The sequence below is a fragment of the Cetorhinus maximus genome, chromosome 22, assembly GCF_964194155.1.
Source record: "Cetorhinus maximus chromosome 22, sCetMax3.hap1.1, whole genome shotgun sequence".
NCBI lineage: Eukaryota > Metazoa > Chordata > Chondrichthyes > Lamniformes > Cetorhinidae > Cetorhinus > Cetorhinus maximus.
Genome location: NC_135900.1, coordinates 61,186,915 through 61,207,888, shown reverse-complemented (window position 1 = coordinate 61,207,888; position 20,974 = coordinate 61,186,915). Strand labels below are relative to the sequence as shown.

General features: G+C 44.0%; 1 protein-coding gene across 3 annotated transcripts in view; it reads left to right on the top strand.

Annotated features, from left to right (window-relative positions):
* The window catches only part of LOC144696737 (synaptophysin-like protein 1), a 31,220-nt gene that overhangs the window by 7,400 nt on the left and 2,846 nt on the right, over nt 1–20,974 (top strand). For all 3 annotated transcript variants that reach the window (XR_013580234.1, XM_078568408.1, XM_078568407.1), the window contains 3 exons: nt 9,944–10,065; nt 11,672–11,867; nt 16,714–16,902. Coding sequence is in view for 2 of the 3 variants with exons in the window: in XM_078568408.1 (XP_078424534.1) it covers nt 9,944–10,065; nt 11,672–11,867; nt 16,714–16,902 (507 nt within the window). In the remaining variant the exon portion in view is untranslated. The remainder of the gene's footprint in view (nt 1–9,943; nt 10,066–11,671; nt 11,868–16,713; nt 16,903–20,974) is intronic.

Genomic DNA, 20,974 nt, shown 5'->3' with positions numbered 1-20,974 from the left:
TGAAAGAATTTGTGAAACTAGTAATAAAGTATTGATCACTTTCAGCTTTTCTAATTGGTGGTTCAGCTATATATGATTCCGGGAATTGAAATACTGATATCACTATCGGTATCTTTTTTTATTCCTTCATGGGATATGGATGTCGCTGGCTAGGCCAGCATTTACTTCCCTTGAGAAGGTGGTGGTGAGCTGCTTTCTTGAACTGCTGCACTCCATGTGGTGTAGGTACACCCACAGTGCTGTTAGGGAGGGAGTTCCAGGATTTAGATCCAGTGACAGTGAAGGAACAGCAATTATATTTCCAAGTTAGGGTGGTGAGTGGCTTGGAGGGGAACTTCCAGGTGATGGTGTTCCCATGTGTCTGCTGCCAATGTCCTAGATGGCAACATAAAAGCAAAATACTGCAGATGCTGGAAATCTGAAACAAAAACAAAAATAGCTGGAAAAACTCAGCAGGTCTGACAGCATCTGCGGACAGGAAGACAGTTAACGTTTCGAGAAAGTTCTGATGAAGAGTCACACGGACTCGAAACGTTAACTGTCTTCCTCTCCACAGATGCTGTCAGACCTGCTGAGTTTTTCCAGCTATTTTTGTTTTTGTTCCTTCTAGGTGGCAGTGCTCGTGGGTTTGGAAGATACTGTCTAAGAAGGCTTGGTGAGTTCCTCCAGTGCATGTTGTAGATGGTGCACACTGCTGCCACTGTGCGTCAGTGGTGGAGGAAGTGAATATTTGTGGATGGGGTGTTAGTCAAGCGGACTGCTTTGTCCTGGTTGGTGTCGAGCTTCTTGAGTGTTGTTGGAGCTACACTCATCCAGGCAAGTGGAAAATATTCCATCACTTGTGCCTTGTAGATGGTGGACAGACTTTGGGGAGTCAGGAGGTGAGTTGCTCACTGCAGGATTCCTAGCCTCTGACCTGCTCTTGTAGCCACAGTATTTATATGGCTAGTCCAGTTCAATTTCTGGTCAATGGTAATGCTCAGTGTGTTGATAGTGGGGGATTCAGTGATGGTAATGCCATTGAACATCAAGGGGCGGTGGTTAGATTCTCTCTTGTTGGAGATGGTCATTGCCTGGCAGTTTTGTGGCGTGAATGTTACTTGTCAGCCCAAGCTTGGATATTGTCCAGCTCTTGCTGCATTTGGACATGGACTGCTTCAGTTTCTGAGGGAGTCGCGAATGGTGCTGAACATGGTGCATCATCAAACATCCCCACTTCTGACCTTATAGAAGGAAGGTCTTTAAGAAGCAGCTGAAGATGGTTTGGCCTAGGACATGACCCTGAGGAACTCTTGCAGTGATGTCCTGGAACTGCGATGGTTGACCTCCAACAACCACAACCATCTTCCTTTGTGATGTGTATGACTCCACCAGTGGAGAACTTTGCCACACTTGGTCAAAAGCTAACTTGATGTCAAGGGCAGCCACTCTCACCTCACATATGGAATACTGCTCTTTTGTCCATGTTTGAACCAAGGCTGTAATGAGATCAGGAGCTGAGTGGCCCTGGCAGAACCCAAACTGAGCGTCACGGAGCAGGTTATTGCTGAATAAGTGCCGCTCGATACCACCGTCGACGACACTTTACGTCACTTTACTGATGATCGAGAGTAGACTGATGGGGCAGTAATTGGCTGGGTTGGATTTGCCCTACTTTTTGTGTACGGGACATCCTGGGCAGTTTTCCACATTGCCAGGTAGATGCCAGTGTTGTAGCTGTAGTGAAATAGCTTGGCTAGGAGCGCGGCAAGTTCTGGAGCACAGGTCTTCAGTACTATTGCTGGAATGTTGTCAGGGCCTATAGCCTTGGCAGGATCCAGTGCCTTCAACCATTTCTTTATATCACATGGAGTGAATCGATTTGACTGGAGACTGGCACCTGTGATGCTGGGAATCTCAGGAGGAGGCCAAGATGCCACTCGGCAATGGCTGAAGATAGTTGCAAAAGATAAGACTCAAGCATTTGCACTGATGTGTTGGGCTCCCCCATCATTGAGGATGGGGATGTTTGTGGAGCCGCCTCCTTCAGTGAGTTGTTTAATCGTCCACCACCATTCACGACTGGATGTGGCAGGACTGCAGAGCTTGGATCTGATCCGTTGGTTGTGGAATCGCTTAGCTCTCTCTATCACTTGCTGCTTATGCTATTTGGTATGCAAGTAGTCCTGTGTTATAGCTTCACCAGAGTGACACTGCATTTTTAGGTATACCTGGTGCTGTTCTTGCATGCCCTCGTGCGCTCTTCATTCAACCAGGTTGATCCCCTAGCTTAGTGGTAATGGTAGAGTGGGGGATATGCCGGGCCATGAAGTTATGGATTGTGGTTGAGTACAATCCTGCTGCTGATGACCCACAGCGCCTCATGGATGCTCAGTCTTGAGTTGCTAAATCTGTTTGAAATGTATCCCATTTAACATGGTGGTAGTGCCACACGACACGATGGAGGGGTACCCTCAATGTGAAGACGGGACTTTGCCTCCACAGTGACTGTACAGTGGTTACTCCAACCAATGCTGTCATGGACAGATGCATCTGCGGCAGGCAGGTTTGTGAGGAAGAGGTCAGGTATGTTTCCCCTCTCCAGACCCAGCCTAGCAGCTATGTCCTTTAGGACTTGGCCACCTTGGCCTGTAGTCTTGTTACCGTGCCAGGAGCACATTCTGAGCCCTTGCCACCCTCTGTGCTCCCCTCCAAGTAGTGTTCAACATGGAGGAGAGCAGATTCATCAGCTGAGGATGGGGGGAGGGTGGGGGCTGGTACATGGTAATCAGCAAGAGGTTTCCTTGTCCATGTTTGACCTGATGCCATGAGATTTCATGGGTTCCGGAGTCGAAGTTAAGGACTCCCAGGGCAACTCCTTCCACAGTGCCGCCACCTCTTCTGGTCTTGTCCTGCTGGTGCGACAGGACATACCGAAGGGTGGTGAAGGTGGTGTCTGGGACATAGTCACACTCAGGAAATCATACCTTACAGACAATGTCAGGCTGTTGGTTAACTAGTCTGTGAGACAGCTCTCCCAATTTTGGCACTGGCCCCCAGATGCTAGTAAGGAGGACTTTGCCGAGTCAACAGGGCTGAGTTTGCCATTGTCGTTTTTGATGCTAGCTGGCCCATCCAGTGTCGATCCTTTTAAACTTCATGGCGGTTTGCTATAACTAATTGGCTTGCTAGGCTGCTTCAGAGGGCATTTAAGAGTTAACCACATTCCTTTGGGTCTGGAGTCACATGTAGGCCAGACCAGGTAAGGACAACAGATTTCCTTCCCTCAAGGACATTAGTGAACCAGATGGGATTTTGCGACAATCAACAATGGTTTCATGGTCTTCATTAGTCTTTTAATTCCAGATTTTTGTTGAATTGAATTAATTCTGATCTGAAATTTGACTTTGGTCACATTTTGAATTTGAGGGAGGTTATGCTGGAACTGTGTAAAATGCTGGTTAGGCCACAGCTCTAGAGTATTGCGTGCAGTTCTGGAATCTGCATTATAGGAAAGATGTGATTGTACTCGAGAGAGTGCAGAGGAGATTTACCAGGATGTTGCCTGGGCTGGAGAGTTTTAGTTATGAGAAGAGATTGGATAGACTGGGGTTATTTTCCCTGGAGCAGAGGAGATTGAGGGGGGACATGATTGAGGTGTATAAAATTATGAGGGGCATAGATAGGGTAGACAGGAAGGAACTTTTCCCCTTGGTGGAGGGATCAATAACCAGGGGGCATAGATTTAAGGTAAGGGGCAGGAGGTTTAGAGGGGATGAGGGGCAGATTTTTTTCACCTAGAGGATGGTAGGAATCTGGAACTTACTGCCTGAAAAGGTGGTAGAGGCAGAAACTCTCGCAACATTTAAGAAGCATTTGGATGTGCACTTGCAATGCCATGGAAAATGGGATTAGAATAATTAGGTACTTGTTTGACCGGCGCAGACTCGATGGGCCAAAGGACCTTTTTCTGTGCTATAGACTTCCATGACTCTATGAATTCTGACTTCACCATTTGCCATGCTGGGATTCAAACCCAGGTCTCCAGAGCATTGCCTTGGGTCTCTTGATTACGAGTCCAGTGGCAATACCACTACACCACCGCCTCACCCTGGTATGTTATGATTACAGCCTCCTCCATTTAAGTTATGATAATTTAACCTTTTTGTCGCTGAATTCTCACATTGCTGTATTATTTACATTAAATTACCCGATAATTTGAATTGAGCAATTCCTTTTGGTGCAGAAAGGTTTCTGAATTATCAAGATGTGACTGTATTAACTTGGGTATCATAAATTTTATTTTTTGAATTGCCACTTGTTACAATCAGGTTAAAGTAGACAAAGTTTGTAATCCCAGTTCCCACTAAGAGAATAAAGCCACAAGAATCCACGGTTTTAAACAAACAAAATAAATTTTACTATACAAAGTCAGAAAAGTAAAGTAATTTACAATACCTAGCTTATACTCTAACATTCATAATTAACATGAGGCAAATATGAATTAACAGGCGAACTGTGGTCAAACATATCACACCACTGTTCTGACCACAGCCGATGTTAATTGCTGCACAAACCAAATCCCAGAGGGAGCCTTGACTTAATGGGCCATAACCCTTTTTTTGTATTCTGAAAACAAGAAGAGGATGTACTGATCTCTGGGATTCTAAAAATTAAAAGCAAAAGTTTTATTAACAAGAATAAGGAAACTTAAACACTCAAGATTACAGTTGCACAGTTAAACTTAATCTTACAAAGCATTCCCTCAGAAAGACACTCTCCTTGGTCAGAGCCACAAGTAAACGCCTTCCAGGCAACACTCCCTTATAGATGTTTAACTATAAAAATCCAGTAATATTACCCAAAACAAACTGCTATAGCTTTAATACAGACATGCCACATGACCCCTGAACTCTCTCCTACTCTGCTGTAGAAATCCAAACTTCAGAACAAAGCTGCTTTTTTGCAGCCCTAGACTTCTCTGGCTTGACTGGATAATTGATTCAAATAGCATCTTCTCCCAGCCCAAAGCTAACAGCTCCCAACTCAGCTCCAGCTATAGTTCACAACTACAGTAACTCTAAAATATCTTTTATCCCCTTTCATCTTGGGTTTCATTGTTCTCATGTCTCTTTGAAACTCAAATCCTTCCAAATATAAAATCTTTGAATCTATTTTGTCTTTGCTTTCAGGTCAATAAGATATAATATCACCACTTCTGTTTACCTATGGAACTCCTACAAGATGCAAACATGTTTATTGCTACCTCTGAGTTCCCTTTGACATTCAAACAAATTCTCCACTTATCTAAAAATGCAAATGTTAGATCTAACCTATTCACTTGTACCTCAAACCTAACACCTCTTATCCTTTTTATGTTTAAAACTGCCCAGACAACCTAGAAACATTGAAAATAGGAGCAGTGTAGATCATTCAGTCCATCGAGCCTACTCCGCATTTCAGTATCATCATGGCTGACCCTCTATCTCAACGCTATACCCCCGCTCTCTCCCCATACCCCTTGTAGCCTTTCGAGTCAAGAAATCATACCCATTTCCTTCACTTAAATATATTCAGTGACTTGTCCCCCCCCCCCCCCCCCCCCCCCAGCCTTCTATGGTAGAGAATTCCACAGGTTCACCATCCTCTAGAGAGATTTCTCCTCATCTCAGTCCTAAATGGCCTACCCTGTATCCTGAGGCTGTGACCCCTTGTTCTAGACCCCCGTCTCCTATTACTCTCTGCCCAGCTTAATTAAATCATACACACAGACACACACAGCCCTCTTCACAGAATAACACAATATTCCCCAAAAATATTTTAAAAATAGCCTCCATTGCTCGCAGCACATTAAGTGGCAAGTGACCAAGACTGATCCCTCTGATTTCTCAGCAACCCACCCAGACATCAGTGATCACTGTGAATCTCAAAATCTTGTTAAAACTCTGTCTCCCCCATGAGGGATTTTCAACTCTTCACTTTCAAAGATCTAGCCTCTGAATTTCCTCAAAAGCTATCCACCTCTGACTGCCTCAAGGAACTGCTCACCTCCTGATGTTTCAACCTCTTCTTCTGAGACTGTGCTCTGATGGATTCACAAAGCTGCAATCCTGCCTCCACTTACTGGCACACCTCCAACTCTTTCGCAGACCGCTAGCTTCACTAAGCAGGCACTGCCCCTTGGTTTCTCCGAACTCCAATCTCCTTGCTACACGGAGCTATAAATGGCTCCCAAGGCTTCTCTGAGCCCTAACTACCTGCACTGAACCAGTGACTATCCGCCATCTTCTCAGTTCCCCAGGACTTCTCCTGACCCCTGACTGCACCAAACAACTTCCAGGGTTCTCCGTGAGCTGTAAACCATACCAGGTCCAAACTGCAACTCTCTGCTGCACCGAACAGCTCCCAGAGCTTTTCTGAGCCCTAACTGCCTGGAGCTTGCTCACAGCAGCACCTTCTCAGTACGCAGCGTCCGCCCCTGCTGCAGAACACTCAGATAAATTGAAACCAGAGAACCTTCTTAAGCTCCACCCGTCTCCATGACAACATAGCCTTTCAGGGTTCACTGGATGCTTTTAAACTAATTTCACTCTAACTCCCAAAACAAAACATCTCTCTTCACTGCACTTCTTTGCAAGCGGTGTAGACATCCTGTCTCCAGCTAAGTAAGCCGACCTGCTGTTTTAGGATCTTGCCTTTCCAGCTGTTAACCCCTTCAGACTCCCAAGGCCCCAAACTTTGTAAGTGTAATAGACTCCAAGCTGCTTTAGTTGCATTTATCCCATTTTCTACAGCTAAACATCAATTTTCCCAGAGCTAAAAGTTACCTTTAAAATATTAACATGAACTAGATATTTGTCACACATTTCCCTTGGCTGTAGAAAGGTTTGCTCCTGCCTTGGTGATTAAAACCCACTAGCTGTGTCGGACAATAAAACTCGAGGAAAAATGTTATAGTGGCTGTACAATTTAATTATTCTAATCTCTTGTACCATAAGAGAGGCCTTTTCTTGCCTCAAGTTTTAAGTACAGTATTTTCACCACGTGGTAGTATCAGCTGTGGCTCAGTTGCTAGTGCACTCCTTTCTGCTTTGTGCATATTGGCTGCCGTGTTTCCTACATTACAACAGTGACAATGCGTCAAAATTACTTCATTGGCTGTAAGGTCCAATGGTCATGGAAAGTGCTTTATAAATGCAAGTCTTTTTTTTTGGTAAAGCCCCATGAGTGTAATTGAGCCACCTTTATTGATGTGGTTCACTTTGCCATTACAGTAGAAGTTGGGGAAGTGATAGTGGTATTGTCGCTGGGCTAGTATTCCAGAGACCCAGGGTAATGCTCTAGGGACTCGGGTTCGAATCCCGCCACGGCAGATGGTGGAATTTAAAAACCTGGAATTAAAAGTCCATGATACCATTGTCGATTGTTGTTAAAACCCACCTGGTTCACTAATGTCCTTTAGTCTGGCCTACATGTGACTCCAGACCCACAGCAATGTGGTTGATTCTTAAATGCGCTCTGAGATGACCGAGCAAGCCACTCAGCTGTAACAAACCGCTACAAAGAAAAAGCCACAAAAAAGGAATGAAACCGGACGGACCGCCCGGCATCGACCTAGGTACCGGAAACAGCAATCGCAGCCCTGTCAACCCTGCAAAGTCCTCCTTTGTAACATCTGGGGGCTAGTGCCAAAATTGGGAGAGCTGTCTTACAGACCAGTCAAGCAACAGCCTGACATAGTCATCCTCACGGAATCATACCTTAGAGATAATGTCCCAGGCACTCTTACCATCGCCATCCAGCAGAGGTGGTGGCACAGTGGTATACAGTCGGGAGGGAGTTGCACTGGGAGTCCTCAACATCAACTCCGGACCCCATGAAGCCTCATCAGGTCAAACTGCTGATGGTGGCAAGGGCAAAGAATGTACTCTGGGTGGGGGACTTCAATATCCAGCACCACTGCTGACCGAGTCCATAGCTGCTAAACTGGGTCTGCAACAGGTGGTGAGGGAAAAATATACTTGACCTCATCCTCACCAATCTGCCTACTGCAGATCCACCTGTCCACTCAGTATCGGTTGGAGTGACCACCGCACAGTCATTGTGGAGCCGAAGTCCCACCTTCACATTGAGGGTACACTCCATCATGCTATGTGGCACTACCACTGTGCTAAATGGGATAGATTTCGAACAGATCTAGCAACTCAAGACTGGGCATCCATGAGACGTCCATCAGCAGAATTGTACTCGAACACAATCTGTAAGCTCATAGCTTGGCATATCCCCCACTCTAGCATTACCATCAAGACGGGATCAACCCTCGTTTAATGAAGAGTGCAGGAGAGCATGCCAGGAGCAGCACCAGGCATACCTAAAAATGAGGTGTCAACCTGGTGAAGCTATAAAATAGGACTACTTGCGTGCCAAACGGCATAAGCAGCAAATGATAGACAGGGCTAAGTGATCCCACGACCAACGGATCAGATCTAAGTTCTGCAGTCCTGCCACATCCAGTTGTGAATGATGGTGGATAATTAAACAACTCACTGGAGGAGGATGCTCCACAAATATCCCCATCCTCAGTGATGGAGGAGCCCAGCACATCAGTGCAAAAGATAAAGCTGAAGCATTTGCAACAATCTTCAGCCAGAAGTGCCGAGTGGATGATCTATCTCAACCTCCTCCGGAGGTCCCCAGCATCACAGTCTTCAACCAATTCAATTCACTCCACGTGATATGAAGAAACGGCTAAAGGCACTAGATACTGCAAAGGCTATGGGCCCTGACAATATTCCGGCAATAGACATGCTCCAGAACTTGCTGTGCCCCTAGCCAAGCTACAGCACTGGCATCTATCCAGCTATGTGGAAAATTGCCCAGGTATGTCCTGTACACAAAAAGCAGGACAAATCCAACCCGGCCAATTACCGCCCAATCAGTCTACTCTCCACCATCAGTAAAGTAATGGAAGGGGTCATCAACAGTGCTATCAAGCAGCACTTGCTTAGCAATAACCTGCTCACTGGTGCCCAATTTGGGTTCTGCCAGGGCCACTCAGCTCCTGACCTCATTACAGCCTTAGTTTAAACATGGACAAAAGAGCTGACTCCCGAGGTGAGGTGAGAGAGACGGCCTTGACATCAAGGCCGCATTTGACCGTGTGGCAGCAAGGAGCCCTAGAAAAACTGGAGTCAGTGGGAATCGGGGGGGAAAACTCTCCACTGGTTGGAGTCATACCTAGCACAAAGGAAGATGGTTGTGGTTGTTGGAGGTCAATCATCTCAGCTCCAGGACATCACTGGATGATTGCACAATGTTTAGCACCATTCAAGACTCTTCAGACGCTGAAGCAGTCCATGTCCAAATGCAGCAAGACCTGGACAATATCCAGGCTTGGGCTGACAAGTGGCAAATAACATTCGCATCACACAAGTGTCAGGCAATGACCATCTCCAACAAGAGAGAATCCAACCATCGCCCCTTGATGTTCAATGGCATTACCATCACTGAATCCCCCACTATCAACGTCCTAGGGTCACCATTGACCAGAAACTGAACTGGACTAGCCATATAAATACTGTGGCTACAAGAGCAGGTCAGGGGCTAGGAATCCTGTGATGAGTAACATTCCACCTGACTCCCAAAGCCTGTTCACCACCTACAAGGCACAAATCAAGAGAGTGATGGATACCCACCACTTGCCTGGATGAGACAACAAAAAAATTTACTGAGCTAAGAATATGCCCTCAGCACACTTTCCGGCACGTTCCTCGTGTTGGTGTGGATGGGTTCTTCTTGGGCTACCAGCAACACTCCAAGTTGTAAATGACACACATACTCTCGTTTAAAAGCTAACCAGAGGATTATAATTTGAACAACCAACAAAGAACCACTCTTTATTTTAAAAAATGTTGCCGACAAATTAAAACCTGTCATCACTTAATGGATTTTTTTTTTAATGCAGATATTTGCAATTTTTGGATTTGCAACATGTGGTGGATTCAGTGGCAGAACTGCATTGGGTATGAAATGCAAGAACGCTAATTCCACTCATCGATTTACTGCAATGTTCCAATACCCATTTAGGTTAGTATTTTGGGCTTTGTTGTTAGAAATAAAATTTCACTTGACACTATTGATACTATTAGTTTTGTAACTTTGAACTGGTGCAGAACATGACTTTGCATTTCCTAAATTAGCTTCATAGTTTTGCTGTTTAATGAACAAGTTCAATTTGTCAACTTTCCATGTCTTTTAGCTGTCATTCTATGTCCCAATGCTTCAATTAAATGGAAGCTTCCAAAAATTTTAAGAGAAAGTTTGAGTCTGTTGCACTTTGCAGTCGAGTTTATTGTGCATTTAAAAAAAAAAACAACCACCAATCCTGTCCCAGGACAAGACCCTTCCTCTATATGCTGGCTGGGCAAATAAGTGGAACAGCCTATCACGGGAGATGAGGTTTGACACAACATTGGGGCAAAAAGGATCAAAGGGTATGGGGAGAAAGCGGTAGCAGGCTATTGAGTTGGATGATCAGCCATGATCATAATGAATGGCAGAGCAGGCTCGAAGGGCCGAATGGCCTACTCCTTGTTTCTATGTAGACAGGGAAGAAACGTGGTAGTCTGGTCCCATTAGTAACAGCATTTTGTTGTTGAGTGTTGCAGAACAGTTTTGGTATTAACAATGGTTTTCACCAGGCTTGTCCAATCTTTTTGCGTGCGGTGCCACATTTCAATTTTTCTCTCGCTTGGGGTGGGGGGTGATGGCGATGACCAAATTTTGGAAAGGTGAGGTTCGACACAACATTAATTACGTGAATTTCAAAAAAAAGCCTGATGTGTGAAAAGAAACAACTTGCTGAGCAAAAAAAGTCAACAATAAATTGATAATTAAAAGAAATAAGTAATAAATAAAGACAACCATTAGAGAGTGAAAGGGTGGGTGTGTGTATCCAGCTCACTCCCATTCTCAGGGTGTCACTCACTCCCCTGTGAGAGTGCCTGTTTGTCTGTGGGGGTGAGTGTGAATAAGAACCCCGAGACTGGGAGCGAGCCAGACCCAGGCACATGCAAACACCCCCCCCACCCACCCTCTCTTATGCATGCATGCACCCCGCCTCTCTCCCTCAGCCTCCCTCCCTCTCTCCTTCAGCATCCCCTTGCTCACTCGCTTGGTTTGGCTTGTGGTAAGTGCGATGAGAGCAGAAGAGACCTGGAGCAAGGCTTGAGGCCTAGCGGTGTCCGCAAGCAGGTGCCTGCCGAGGGGATGGCTGGGGGCACACGGAGTGAACCAGGGACACCCTGGGGGGGCGGTGAGAGCGGCTGGAGCCATGTGTTGAGCAGAGGCCTCGCACGCTCTAAAAGCTCTCTATCTTCACAAACTCACAGTGGCTAGCCGAGTGAGCCTATCAGCAGCAAACATGGAAGAGAAGCAGGCTGTGATTGGTGGGGCAGTGCCCTGCAGAAATGTTCAAACTCACTGATCCCTCTTACTGGAATTTTAACAGTTGTCCAGGGGCCACATAGAGGGGACTTCAGCCCATGGGCCGCAGGTTGGACAAGTCTAGCTTTCACATTTACTGGGGAGGATGACTACACAGTTCAGTGTTTTTGAGGAGAAATTTTGATAAGCGGGAACAAACAAGCATAACTCCTGTGTAAAAGTAATTATTGGATTTGATATTTTCCAGGTTGAACAATATTTTGATTGTCCCCAAGAATGCCTGCAATCAAACTGAAGATACCTACCTAGTTGGAGATTTATCATCCTCTGCTGAGTTTTTTGTTGCAATCGGAGTGTTAGCCTTTCTCTACTGTATGGCCGCCCTTGTTCTGTACATCGGGTACCTCCATGTCTACCGTGACGGCAGCCGTGGGCCAATGATTGTAAGTAACTTGAGGCAATATTTTCATGAAACTAGCAAGTGGGTGACTGTACACATCATTATAACAGTTAGAAGGTGATCGAGTTGTAGCTTTTGACACAGATTAGAGTGCTTTTAGTCCTTACCACCTATAAACCATCAGGGGCAAATCAATCGAGGGGGAGGGGCAAATACTTCAAAGCATATTGTGATGTTGAGAAATCTCTATTATGCATTTGTCTGTCTTATGGCACATCAAGAGCTTGTTTAGTGTCAGAGCTCAGTCCTAATTTCAACCGATATTCCATAATAGGCTTTGACACAGAAATAAACGGTTTACTGTACATCAGCAGTGTTGTATATTTGGTGGTCCGTTTGACTACCTATACGCACTTGTAGATGATTTGTGGCTTTTTTTGTTCGACTCTTATTCGTTATGCCTTTCCCCAAATTACATACATGGAATGAGCCAAGATGTACCATAACTTGCCAAGTCTGACCCCTCCCTGTAAATGGGCACTTGGGAGTATGGTGTCTATAAACTTCGTGTTGTGATCAAGCAGGGATCTAAATTTTCACAGCATTAGGGAGATTTAATTGCTGATGTTGAAATGAGTATTCCAGTGGTTTCAGACCTCTGCCTTGGCAGCTAAATTCCAGAACCTTACAGCACAGATGTCAGTGCTAACTGAGGAGGGACAAAAATATTGTGATTGGGGCTGGAAGGGGTGGACCTTCTATTAAAAGAAACTTGTAGCTGTCTTCTCTTTACCCACTTGTCATATTGACATGAAATTCAACACGACTCTGTCGTTCTCTGTTGCCATGAATAGGAAGGTGCAATTACGTGCTGTCAGCCATTAATTAGCTCTGTATAGTGGGCTTGCTGTATGTTTCACTCAATTCAAATATAAGACCATAAGACATAGGAGCAGAAGTAGGCCATTCAACCCATTGAGTCTGCTCGACCATTCAATGAGATCAAAATATATTCAATTTAAGAAGAAAAATCCCATTTCAAGAAGTAATCTAATTTTGAAGAGCTTGTCAAGATGAGTCCCTTATGTAGCAAGTGCATTTAAAAATTTGAATAGTTTGATTACAATGCATAATGTAGTATTCATGGTGCACTGTGATATTTAGTGAACAAGATTCAAAGATTAAAGCTGATTTATTATTTCTAAATCTTTATTGTTGGGGAGCCTCACCCCTGCTAATCTCTTTTATACACTACCAGAAATTTCCTAATAGCCTGATGCATATTTTCCTTCCAAGTATTTATCCAGGAGATATTTTATATTTCAAATATGTTGGCGATGAGCATCTTCCATTGTTATATATTTTTAAAGAACTGCTTGTTTTAATGCCTGTAGTTTTCACAAATTTAAATTACTATTCCCATTCATGATTGAATCAAAGTGGGTAGAAAGGTTCTTAAATTTTAAAATGGCTTGTCATTTTATTTCCTGCTGCACAAATAAAAGGATGAATTTGAATTGTGGTAAGTTGTGTCTTTTCAGGATATACTAATTTATCTCATGGGATCTATTATGTAATTACTGAATTTGTTCTACTAAAATCTTCCAAGTAGCTGAGGCATTGTTGGTTGATCTGTTTCCATCTGGTATTTTTCCAGGCTATGCTCATGGGGTGTTCCTAAATTACTTGTTCATATGTGTGGCTCTCTGGAAGCCAGCAAAAATAGCGTTGTAGAAGGGAAGCCGCTCGGTAGGCTGGAAACATTGTACCAGTTGTATGTCAGTGTGATTTGGTGCTCACAGCTGTGAAACAGTGTGCTTTAATTTACTACCAGTGTACGTAGCCTCCAGGGCCTCGTGTCCCAGGAATCCTTTTCATAAAACGTGTTTGTAACAGGAACTGGAGTGGAGGAGGTGAAGGGGAGGATTTAATTATAATTATACTAAGGGTGAGGAGAGCAGTAACTCTGCTTGCAGATTATCAAAGCGAACAAGGTGGTCACCATGCTTTCTGATGAAGCAACTTTTACCTGTGGCGGTGTGTATCAATCAACTTGTCTGAGTGGCTGGTTGTGTGGAGCATGTTATTTTATTTGAAACTTTGCTCACGAAAATGACTTAAAAGCTGTGACAACCATATGCTGTGAAATTGATGGCTCACACCTGTGGCACACTGTGACGTCAGCATGGGGCACATTGTTCTGCTCCCTTCCCTCGACTTGCTTTCCCTGATGTATTTTTCTGGGCTGCTGGAGTACTTTTCACATTGTTAGTTTCTCATGTTTCCATTTCCAACTGCCGACTACCTCAAATTATTCACACGTACTGACTATATAAATGTCTTGGTATATTTTTTAAATTTCTCTCAATATGCCTATATTGTGCCTATATAACTTATTCCATTTCACCATCTCCTGTGTTCCACTTAAACAGTTTACATTTCATTCTGTGTGCGTGTGTTATATTTCTCACCGTCTTCCCTTTTGTTTGTCCCTCTTTAAACGCTGTTTGTTTGTAATGACCTCAAGCTTTGTCTAAGGGTCCACAACCCAAAAGTTAACTCCTATATGTTTGCCGCATCTGCTGTCTGACAAGCTGAGTGCAGCATTTTTTCTATTTTTGTTTATTTGATTTCCAGCATGTGGGGGTCTTTTTCCACCACCTTTTATGTGCAGTGTTGATGTTCCATTTCCCTGGTGATACTCGTTACTTCTGTATCCCATCTGGGAGGGAGATTGCTGCAGTTTTCAACTAGAATGTTGCTTCAATTGCTGGGTCTCAAATATGAAGTGACACTGCTGGAGCAAGTTGCATTTGTCTGTATGTGATCATAGACAATGTCAGTAGTTGCAGAAATCTCTTAACTGCTGTATGGTGCAGGGTAGAGATGAAAAGTGCTTATTTTGGCCTGTATGGAGTGGTTTATAATATGACTATTTCTTAATTCAGATGTATTATTTGGTAAAGGTATGGGTGAAATTAATAGTACAAATTCCCTATCCTTTTTTCCCCCCAAGATGTCTAGGTTTTGGTAGTGAGGGCTGGAAACTTAACTCTTTCCCCACTGCAGCTATGGCTAAATTCTTGAGAGATCTTGAATTTATCCACACCCTGACCCCAAGTTACCAGTTGAATGGTTAGGCCATCACTGCTTGGCTCCGTCATCGGCAGCCATGTCTTCAACTGCCCAGGTGCTAAGCCCTAGAAGTCCCTCTGTAAAGCCCTCCGCCTCGACCTCTCTTTTCCTTTAAAGCTCTCAAAATTTATCTCTCCAACCAAACCTTTGGTCACTTTTCCTTAATGCTACTGAAAGCATCACTTTACTACATTAAAGGCACTATATAAATTCAATTTGCAGGTTGGCTGATCTATCTTTCCTACTGCGTCTCCCATTTACTGTATAAAATCCTTTCGACAGTAGGGCAGTAGAATAATTGGCTGCATGGCTTGGTGTGGCATTTTGACCAATCGAAAGTTGAACCAAAGTTGACTCTGTTTTGTGAAGAGTGAGAGGGAAAAGAAAGTGAACTGAAGGGGATGAAACAAAAGTTCTCAAGCCATGTGTGGAACTACTGTGGACTTGTTTACCTAGCAGTTGCCTGCGCTGAGGCTTGAACTGTGTAAGGCAAGCAACAAACGTGTCTGATTATTTTTGATCAGCCACCAAACATTCAATACCCCATTCAAAAGACTTTCTAGTTATCCTTTCCCAAAAGCTTAGACTGGCACAGTATCCTTTCCCTTCCCCAGATGTTGACTTTTTAAACTGTTTATTCTTGCATACGTATGGGATCAACCAGAAATTAATTATGAATGACCATGTCCAACAGATTTAAATGATGCACACAAAAGAATGTTTCAATATATTTGTACGGTCACTATGGCTCAGGCAGTAAGAATTGATCACTTTTGGGCTGCAAACTGGTTTATAATCTGCCATTTGGCTACTAGATTGATAGTGAGGAAAGGCTTTGTGTTTATCAGTACTTTCCTTTCCTGCGTCCCTCACTTTTCCCTGGACCACCAATTAAAGCTAGACTGAGAAAGGTCTCATCTGTTTGATTTAATTGTGGTTCTCTGTTTTGCAAATACACATGTTCTGGGATTTCCTGTGGTTTTCTTATGGTAATGAAAGTGTTGTGGCAAACCCAGTCTTTAATTTCAGTCTATAGCTGCCAGTTAGTTACTGGGTGACCTAGATTAAGTTTAGCAAATGGGCTAAAATCTTTATCTGTTCATTATTGCATTGCCTATTTCTATGCTGAAAATTCTATGTGCCACTCAGCCTCCTTCCAAGCCCCCTCCACCTCATGTGTCAGCCTAACGTTTAATATTTATTTCTTTCTCTCTCATTAAACCTCCCCTATATTGGCCTCAACCATGCCCTGTGGTAGCAGGTTCCGTATTCTAACCACTCCTTTGGTGAAGAGGTTTTTTTCCTCAAGTGCCTATTGGATTTCTTAGTGACTATATTATATTTATGGTCCTTAGATTTTGTGCCTGCCACAATTAGAACATTTTCTCAACGTAATCCCCTATCTAATCTTTTCATCATTTTAAAGATCTCCTTTCAGGTCACCCCTCAGTTGCCTTTATCTGGAGATAAAAGCCTCAGCCTCTTCAATCTTTCCTAATATGTATAACCTCTCAGTTCTGGTGCCATCCTTCATGAGCAGAAATTAAGTCCCAGAATCGATCCAGGGTATATACAATGGGTTCATCTCCTTTTGTCTTTTATTATCTTTGTGAAAGCTGCATTTATTTAAGATGAGAACACTGACACTTTGTTTCATCACATCTCTTCTGTGAATAAACCACATCGTGGAAAGTTTGAGGTCAATGTTTTTTCAGTGTTTTGAATTGTACTTTTATTTCCTCATTGTTTTCCAGGACTTCGTTGTGACAGTTATTTTTGCCTTCTTGTGGTTGGTCTCCTCTTCAGCTTGGGGGAAAGGCCTCACTGATCTCAAATACTCTACAAATCCAGAAACCATCATAAAAAGTGTTGCAGTTTGCACTGGATTGGCAGAATGTTCTTCAGCAGGCGTGTCTGGCATGGGAAGCTTGAATGTTTCTGTGGTATGTGCACTTGGCTTTATTTAATCCTCTATCTCTGTCTATCTTGTGGTTAAATTATTTCTCCGCAGTAATTGGTTGAATGTCATTGCATTTAAATTCGACATTGTGTTAAGGCTTAAATGATGCATAGGCTAAGAAAATTATTGGTGCGCACATGGGGTTGGAGGGGGTAGTGGAAGGAGAAGCACTTTGGGATAATTTTTTTGCGGCACTTCATATGCGATGTCCCTTCACTTGTTTGTAATACCGGTTTGTTGTGTTGCTCCTATTGTGCACTTAAAAATCTTTGGGTGTGCCTTTCAATCTGAAAACTTCAAAAATACTATTTTCAAATCCTATTGGTTATGTCTGGCTCTGCACCCTGAGGGCTGTGGGATTCTGCTGTAACTATTACTCACAGCAGATGCCTCCAGCATATCATGTGTTCTGGCCATGTGACAAATTAGTATATAGTTTTGCACCATGACATTTTCAGGGCCTGGGAGCACTGCGGAAGAACTAGATCCATTGCAAGAGCAGATCCCACTTAACAGGGCTGCAGACCTTCACCACGTTCATATAAGAGGCATTACTACTAGTTGGTAGCCAAACAGTTACTTTATGGGAGAAGTAACCTAGCAGTTATATTACTGGACTAGTAATCCAATAATCCGGAGATGAGGGCTAAGTCCCAATATAGCAGCTATGGGGTTTAAATTCAATTAATTAAATAAATCAAAAATAAAAACCTTATCTCAGTAACGGTGATCATCAAATTATTGGATTATTGTAAAAATTCATCTGGCTCACTAATGTCCTTTAGGAAAGGAAATCTGCTGTCTTTATCTGGTCTGGCTCAACACTCTCATCATTGTGGTTCACTTTTAACTGCCCTCCAAACTGGCTTATCAAGCCACTACAAAAATGTCTAATGACAATAAAGCCAGATGGACCGCCTGGCATCAACCAAGACACCAGACACAACAAAGGTACACTCTGCCTAGTCCACCTTGCCAAGTCCTCTAACAGCATCCAGGAACAGGTGCCAAAGTTGGGACAGAAACAGCCAGACATAATTATACGCACCGAATCCTAGCTTTCAGCCAATGTTCCAAACTCTTCCATCCCCAAGAATGACTTGGCCCATCAGCAGGACAAATCACCAGATGTGGAGTGCAGGGGTATACAGCTAGGGGAAGAGTGGGCCTGGATCTCCTTAATTTTGTCTCCAACCCACAAATTCTTTTTAATCCTTTCATGATACGTGAACATTGCTGGCAGGGTCAGCATTAGTTGCCATTCCTAATTGCCCTTGAAGGTGTTGGTGAGCCACCTTGAGCCACTGCAGTCCGTGTGGTGTAGGTACCCCCACAGTGCTGTTAGGGAGTTCCAGGATTTTGACCCAGTGACTTAGCCCTCCGGATCATTATTGGATTACTAGTCCAGTAATATAACCGCTAGGTTACTTCTCCCATAAAGTAACTGTTTGGCTACCAACTAGTGACAGTGAAGGAATGGTCATATAGTTGCAAGTCACCTTGGTATGTGTCTTGGAGGGAGCTTGAAGATAAAGGTGTTCATTTACACCTGCTATCTTTGTCCTTCTAGATGGTAGTGGTCGTGGGTTTGGAAGGTGCTGTCTAAGGAGGCTTAGTGAGTTCCTGCAGTGCATCTTGATAATGGTACACACTGCCGCTACTGTGCGTCAGTGGTGGAGGGAATAAATGTTTGTGGATGGGGGGCTAATCAAGCGGGCTGCTTTGTTTTGAATAGTGTCGAGCTTCAAGTGTAACTGGAGCTGAACTCAGCCAGTCAAGTGGAGAGTATTCCATCACATTCCTGACTTGCACCTTGTAGGTGGTGGACAGGCTTTGGGGAGTCAGGAGGTGAGTTACTCACTGCAGAATTGCCACCTTCTGACCCCTGCCCTTGTAGCCACAGTATTTATATGGCTGGTCCAGTTCAGTTTCTGGTCAATGGTAACCCCCAGGATGTTGATATTTGGAGATTCAGCGATGGTAATGCCATTGAATGTCAAGGGGAGATGATTAGATACTCCCTTGTTTTTGCATTGTCATTACCTGACATTTATGTGAAGAAGTCTCATGGCATCAGGTCAAACATGGTCAAGGAAACTTGCTGATTACCACTTAGCGTTTCCCTCAGCTGTTGAATCAGTGTTGCTCCATGTTGAACACACACTACTTGGAAGAAACTGAGTTGTAGTAACGGAACAGAATGTACTCAGTGTAGGAAACTTCAATTCTAATCACCAAGAGTGGCTCAGTAGCACCACTACTGACTGAGCTTGCAGAGTCCTGAAGGACATAGCTACCACATTTGGCCTTTGATGGACGCTGAGAGAATCTACATGAGGGCAAAACCTACTTGACCTTGCTCTCGCCAGTCTACTTGATGTCAATTCATCTGTCCATGACAGTATTGGTAGGAATGACTACTGCACAGTCCTTGTGGAGTTAAAGCCTGTATTCACACCAAGGACACCCTCGATTGAGTTGTGTGGCTGTACCACCATGTTAAATGGGATAGATTCTGATCAGATCTAGTAGTTCAAAACTGGGCGTTCATGAGGATCTGTGAGCCATGAAGAGCATTAAAATTGTGTTCAACTATAACCCCATGGCCCGGCATATCCCACACCCTCATCATTAAGCCAAGGGCCCAACCCTGGTTCAATGAGGAGTGGAGGACAATGTGCAAGGAGTGCCACTGGGCAGTCATATATATAATTTTAAAAAAAGAGGTACCAACCTGGTGAAGCAACAACTCAGGATTACAAACAATGAACAACAAAAGCAGCATATGATATGCAGAGCCAAGATCAGATCAAAGCTTTGCAGTCCTACCACATCCAGTTGTCAATGATGCACAATTAAACAACTGAGGAGCAGGAGGTGGTTTCACGAACATACCTACCCTCAATGATGGGGATTGCAAAAATCGGGCATTTGGCAACCATCTTCAGCCAGGAGTGCTGAGTGTATGAATCTTCTCAACCTCCTGAGGTCCCCTACATCACACACGCCAGTCTTCAGCTAATTTGGTTCATATAATATCAAGAAATGGCTGAAGGCACTAGATACAGCAAAGGCTGAGATTCCTGACAACAACCTGACCACACTACTGAAGCCTTGTGACCTCGAACAAGCTGACCCTGTACAATTAACGTTGCTGGCATCTACCTGATAGAGGAAGGTTAGCCAGATTGGATTTGTCCTTTTTTTTTGTGGGTAGCGCATACCTGGGCAGTCCACAAAAAAAAAGTCAAATCCAATCTATCCAATTACTGATCCATCAGTCTACACTCGATCATCAGCAAAGTGGAGGTGATATCAACAGTGCTATCACTTGGCACTTACATAGCAATAACCTGCTCGTTGAGCTGAGGTTGGGTTCCGCCAGAATCATTTGGCTCCTGGCCTCATTGCAGCCTTTGTTAAAACATGGACAAAAGATCTGAAGTCCAGAGTTAAGACGAGAGTGACTGCTCTTGACATCGAAGCAGCGTTTGGCTGTGTGGGGTTTCAGTCATAAAATTGAAATTATTGGGAATCAGTGGGTGAAACTCTCCATGGGTTAAAGTCCTATCTAGCATGTAAGATGATTGTGATTGTTGGAAGCCAATCATCTCAACCCCAGGGTATCATCACGAGTTCCTCAGGGCAGTGCCCTAGGCCCAACCATCTTCACTGCATCAATGACCATCCTTCCATCATTAGGTCAAGTGGGGGTGTTATTGATTACAGTGTTCAGTATCACTTAATTCCTCAGATACTGAAACAGTCAATGTTTGCATGCCGCAAGAGCTCGACAGCATTCAGGCTTGGGCTGATGAATGGCAAGTAACATTCATGACACACGAGTACCAGGCAGTGACCATCTCTGCTTGACATTAAATGTTATTATCGTAGTTGAATCCCCTACCACCAAACGATCAATGTACTGGAGTTTACCACTGACCAGAAACTAAACTGGACAAGCCACATAAATAGTATAGCTACAAGAGCAGGTCAGAGGCTGAGAGTCCCGTGGCGAGTAACTCACCTCCCGACTCCCCAAAGCCTGTCCATCA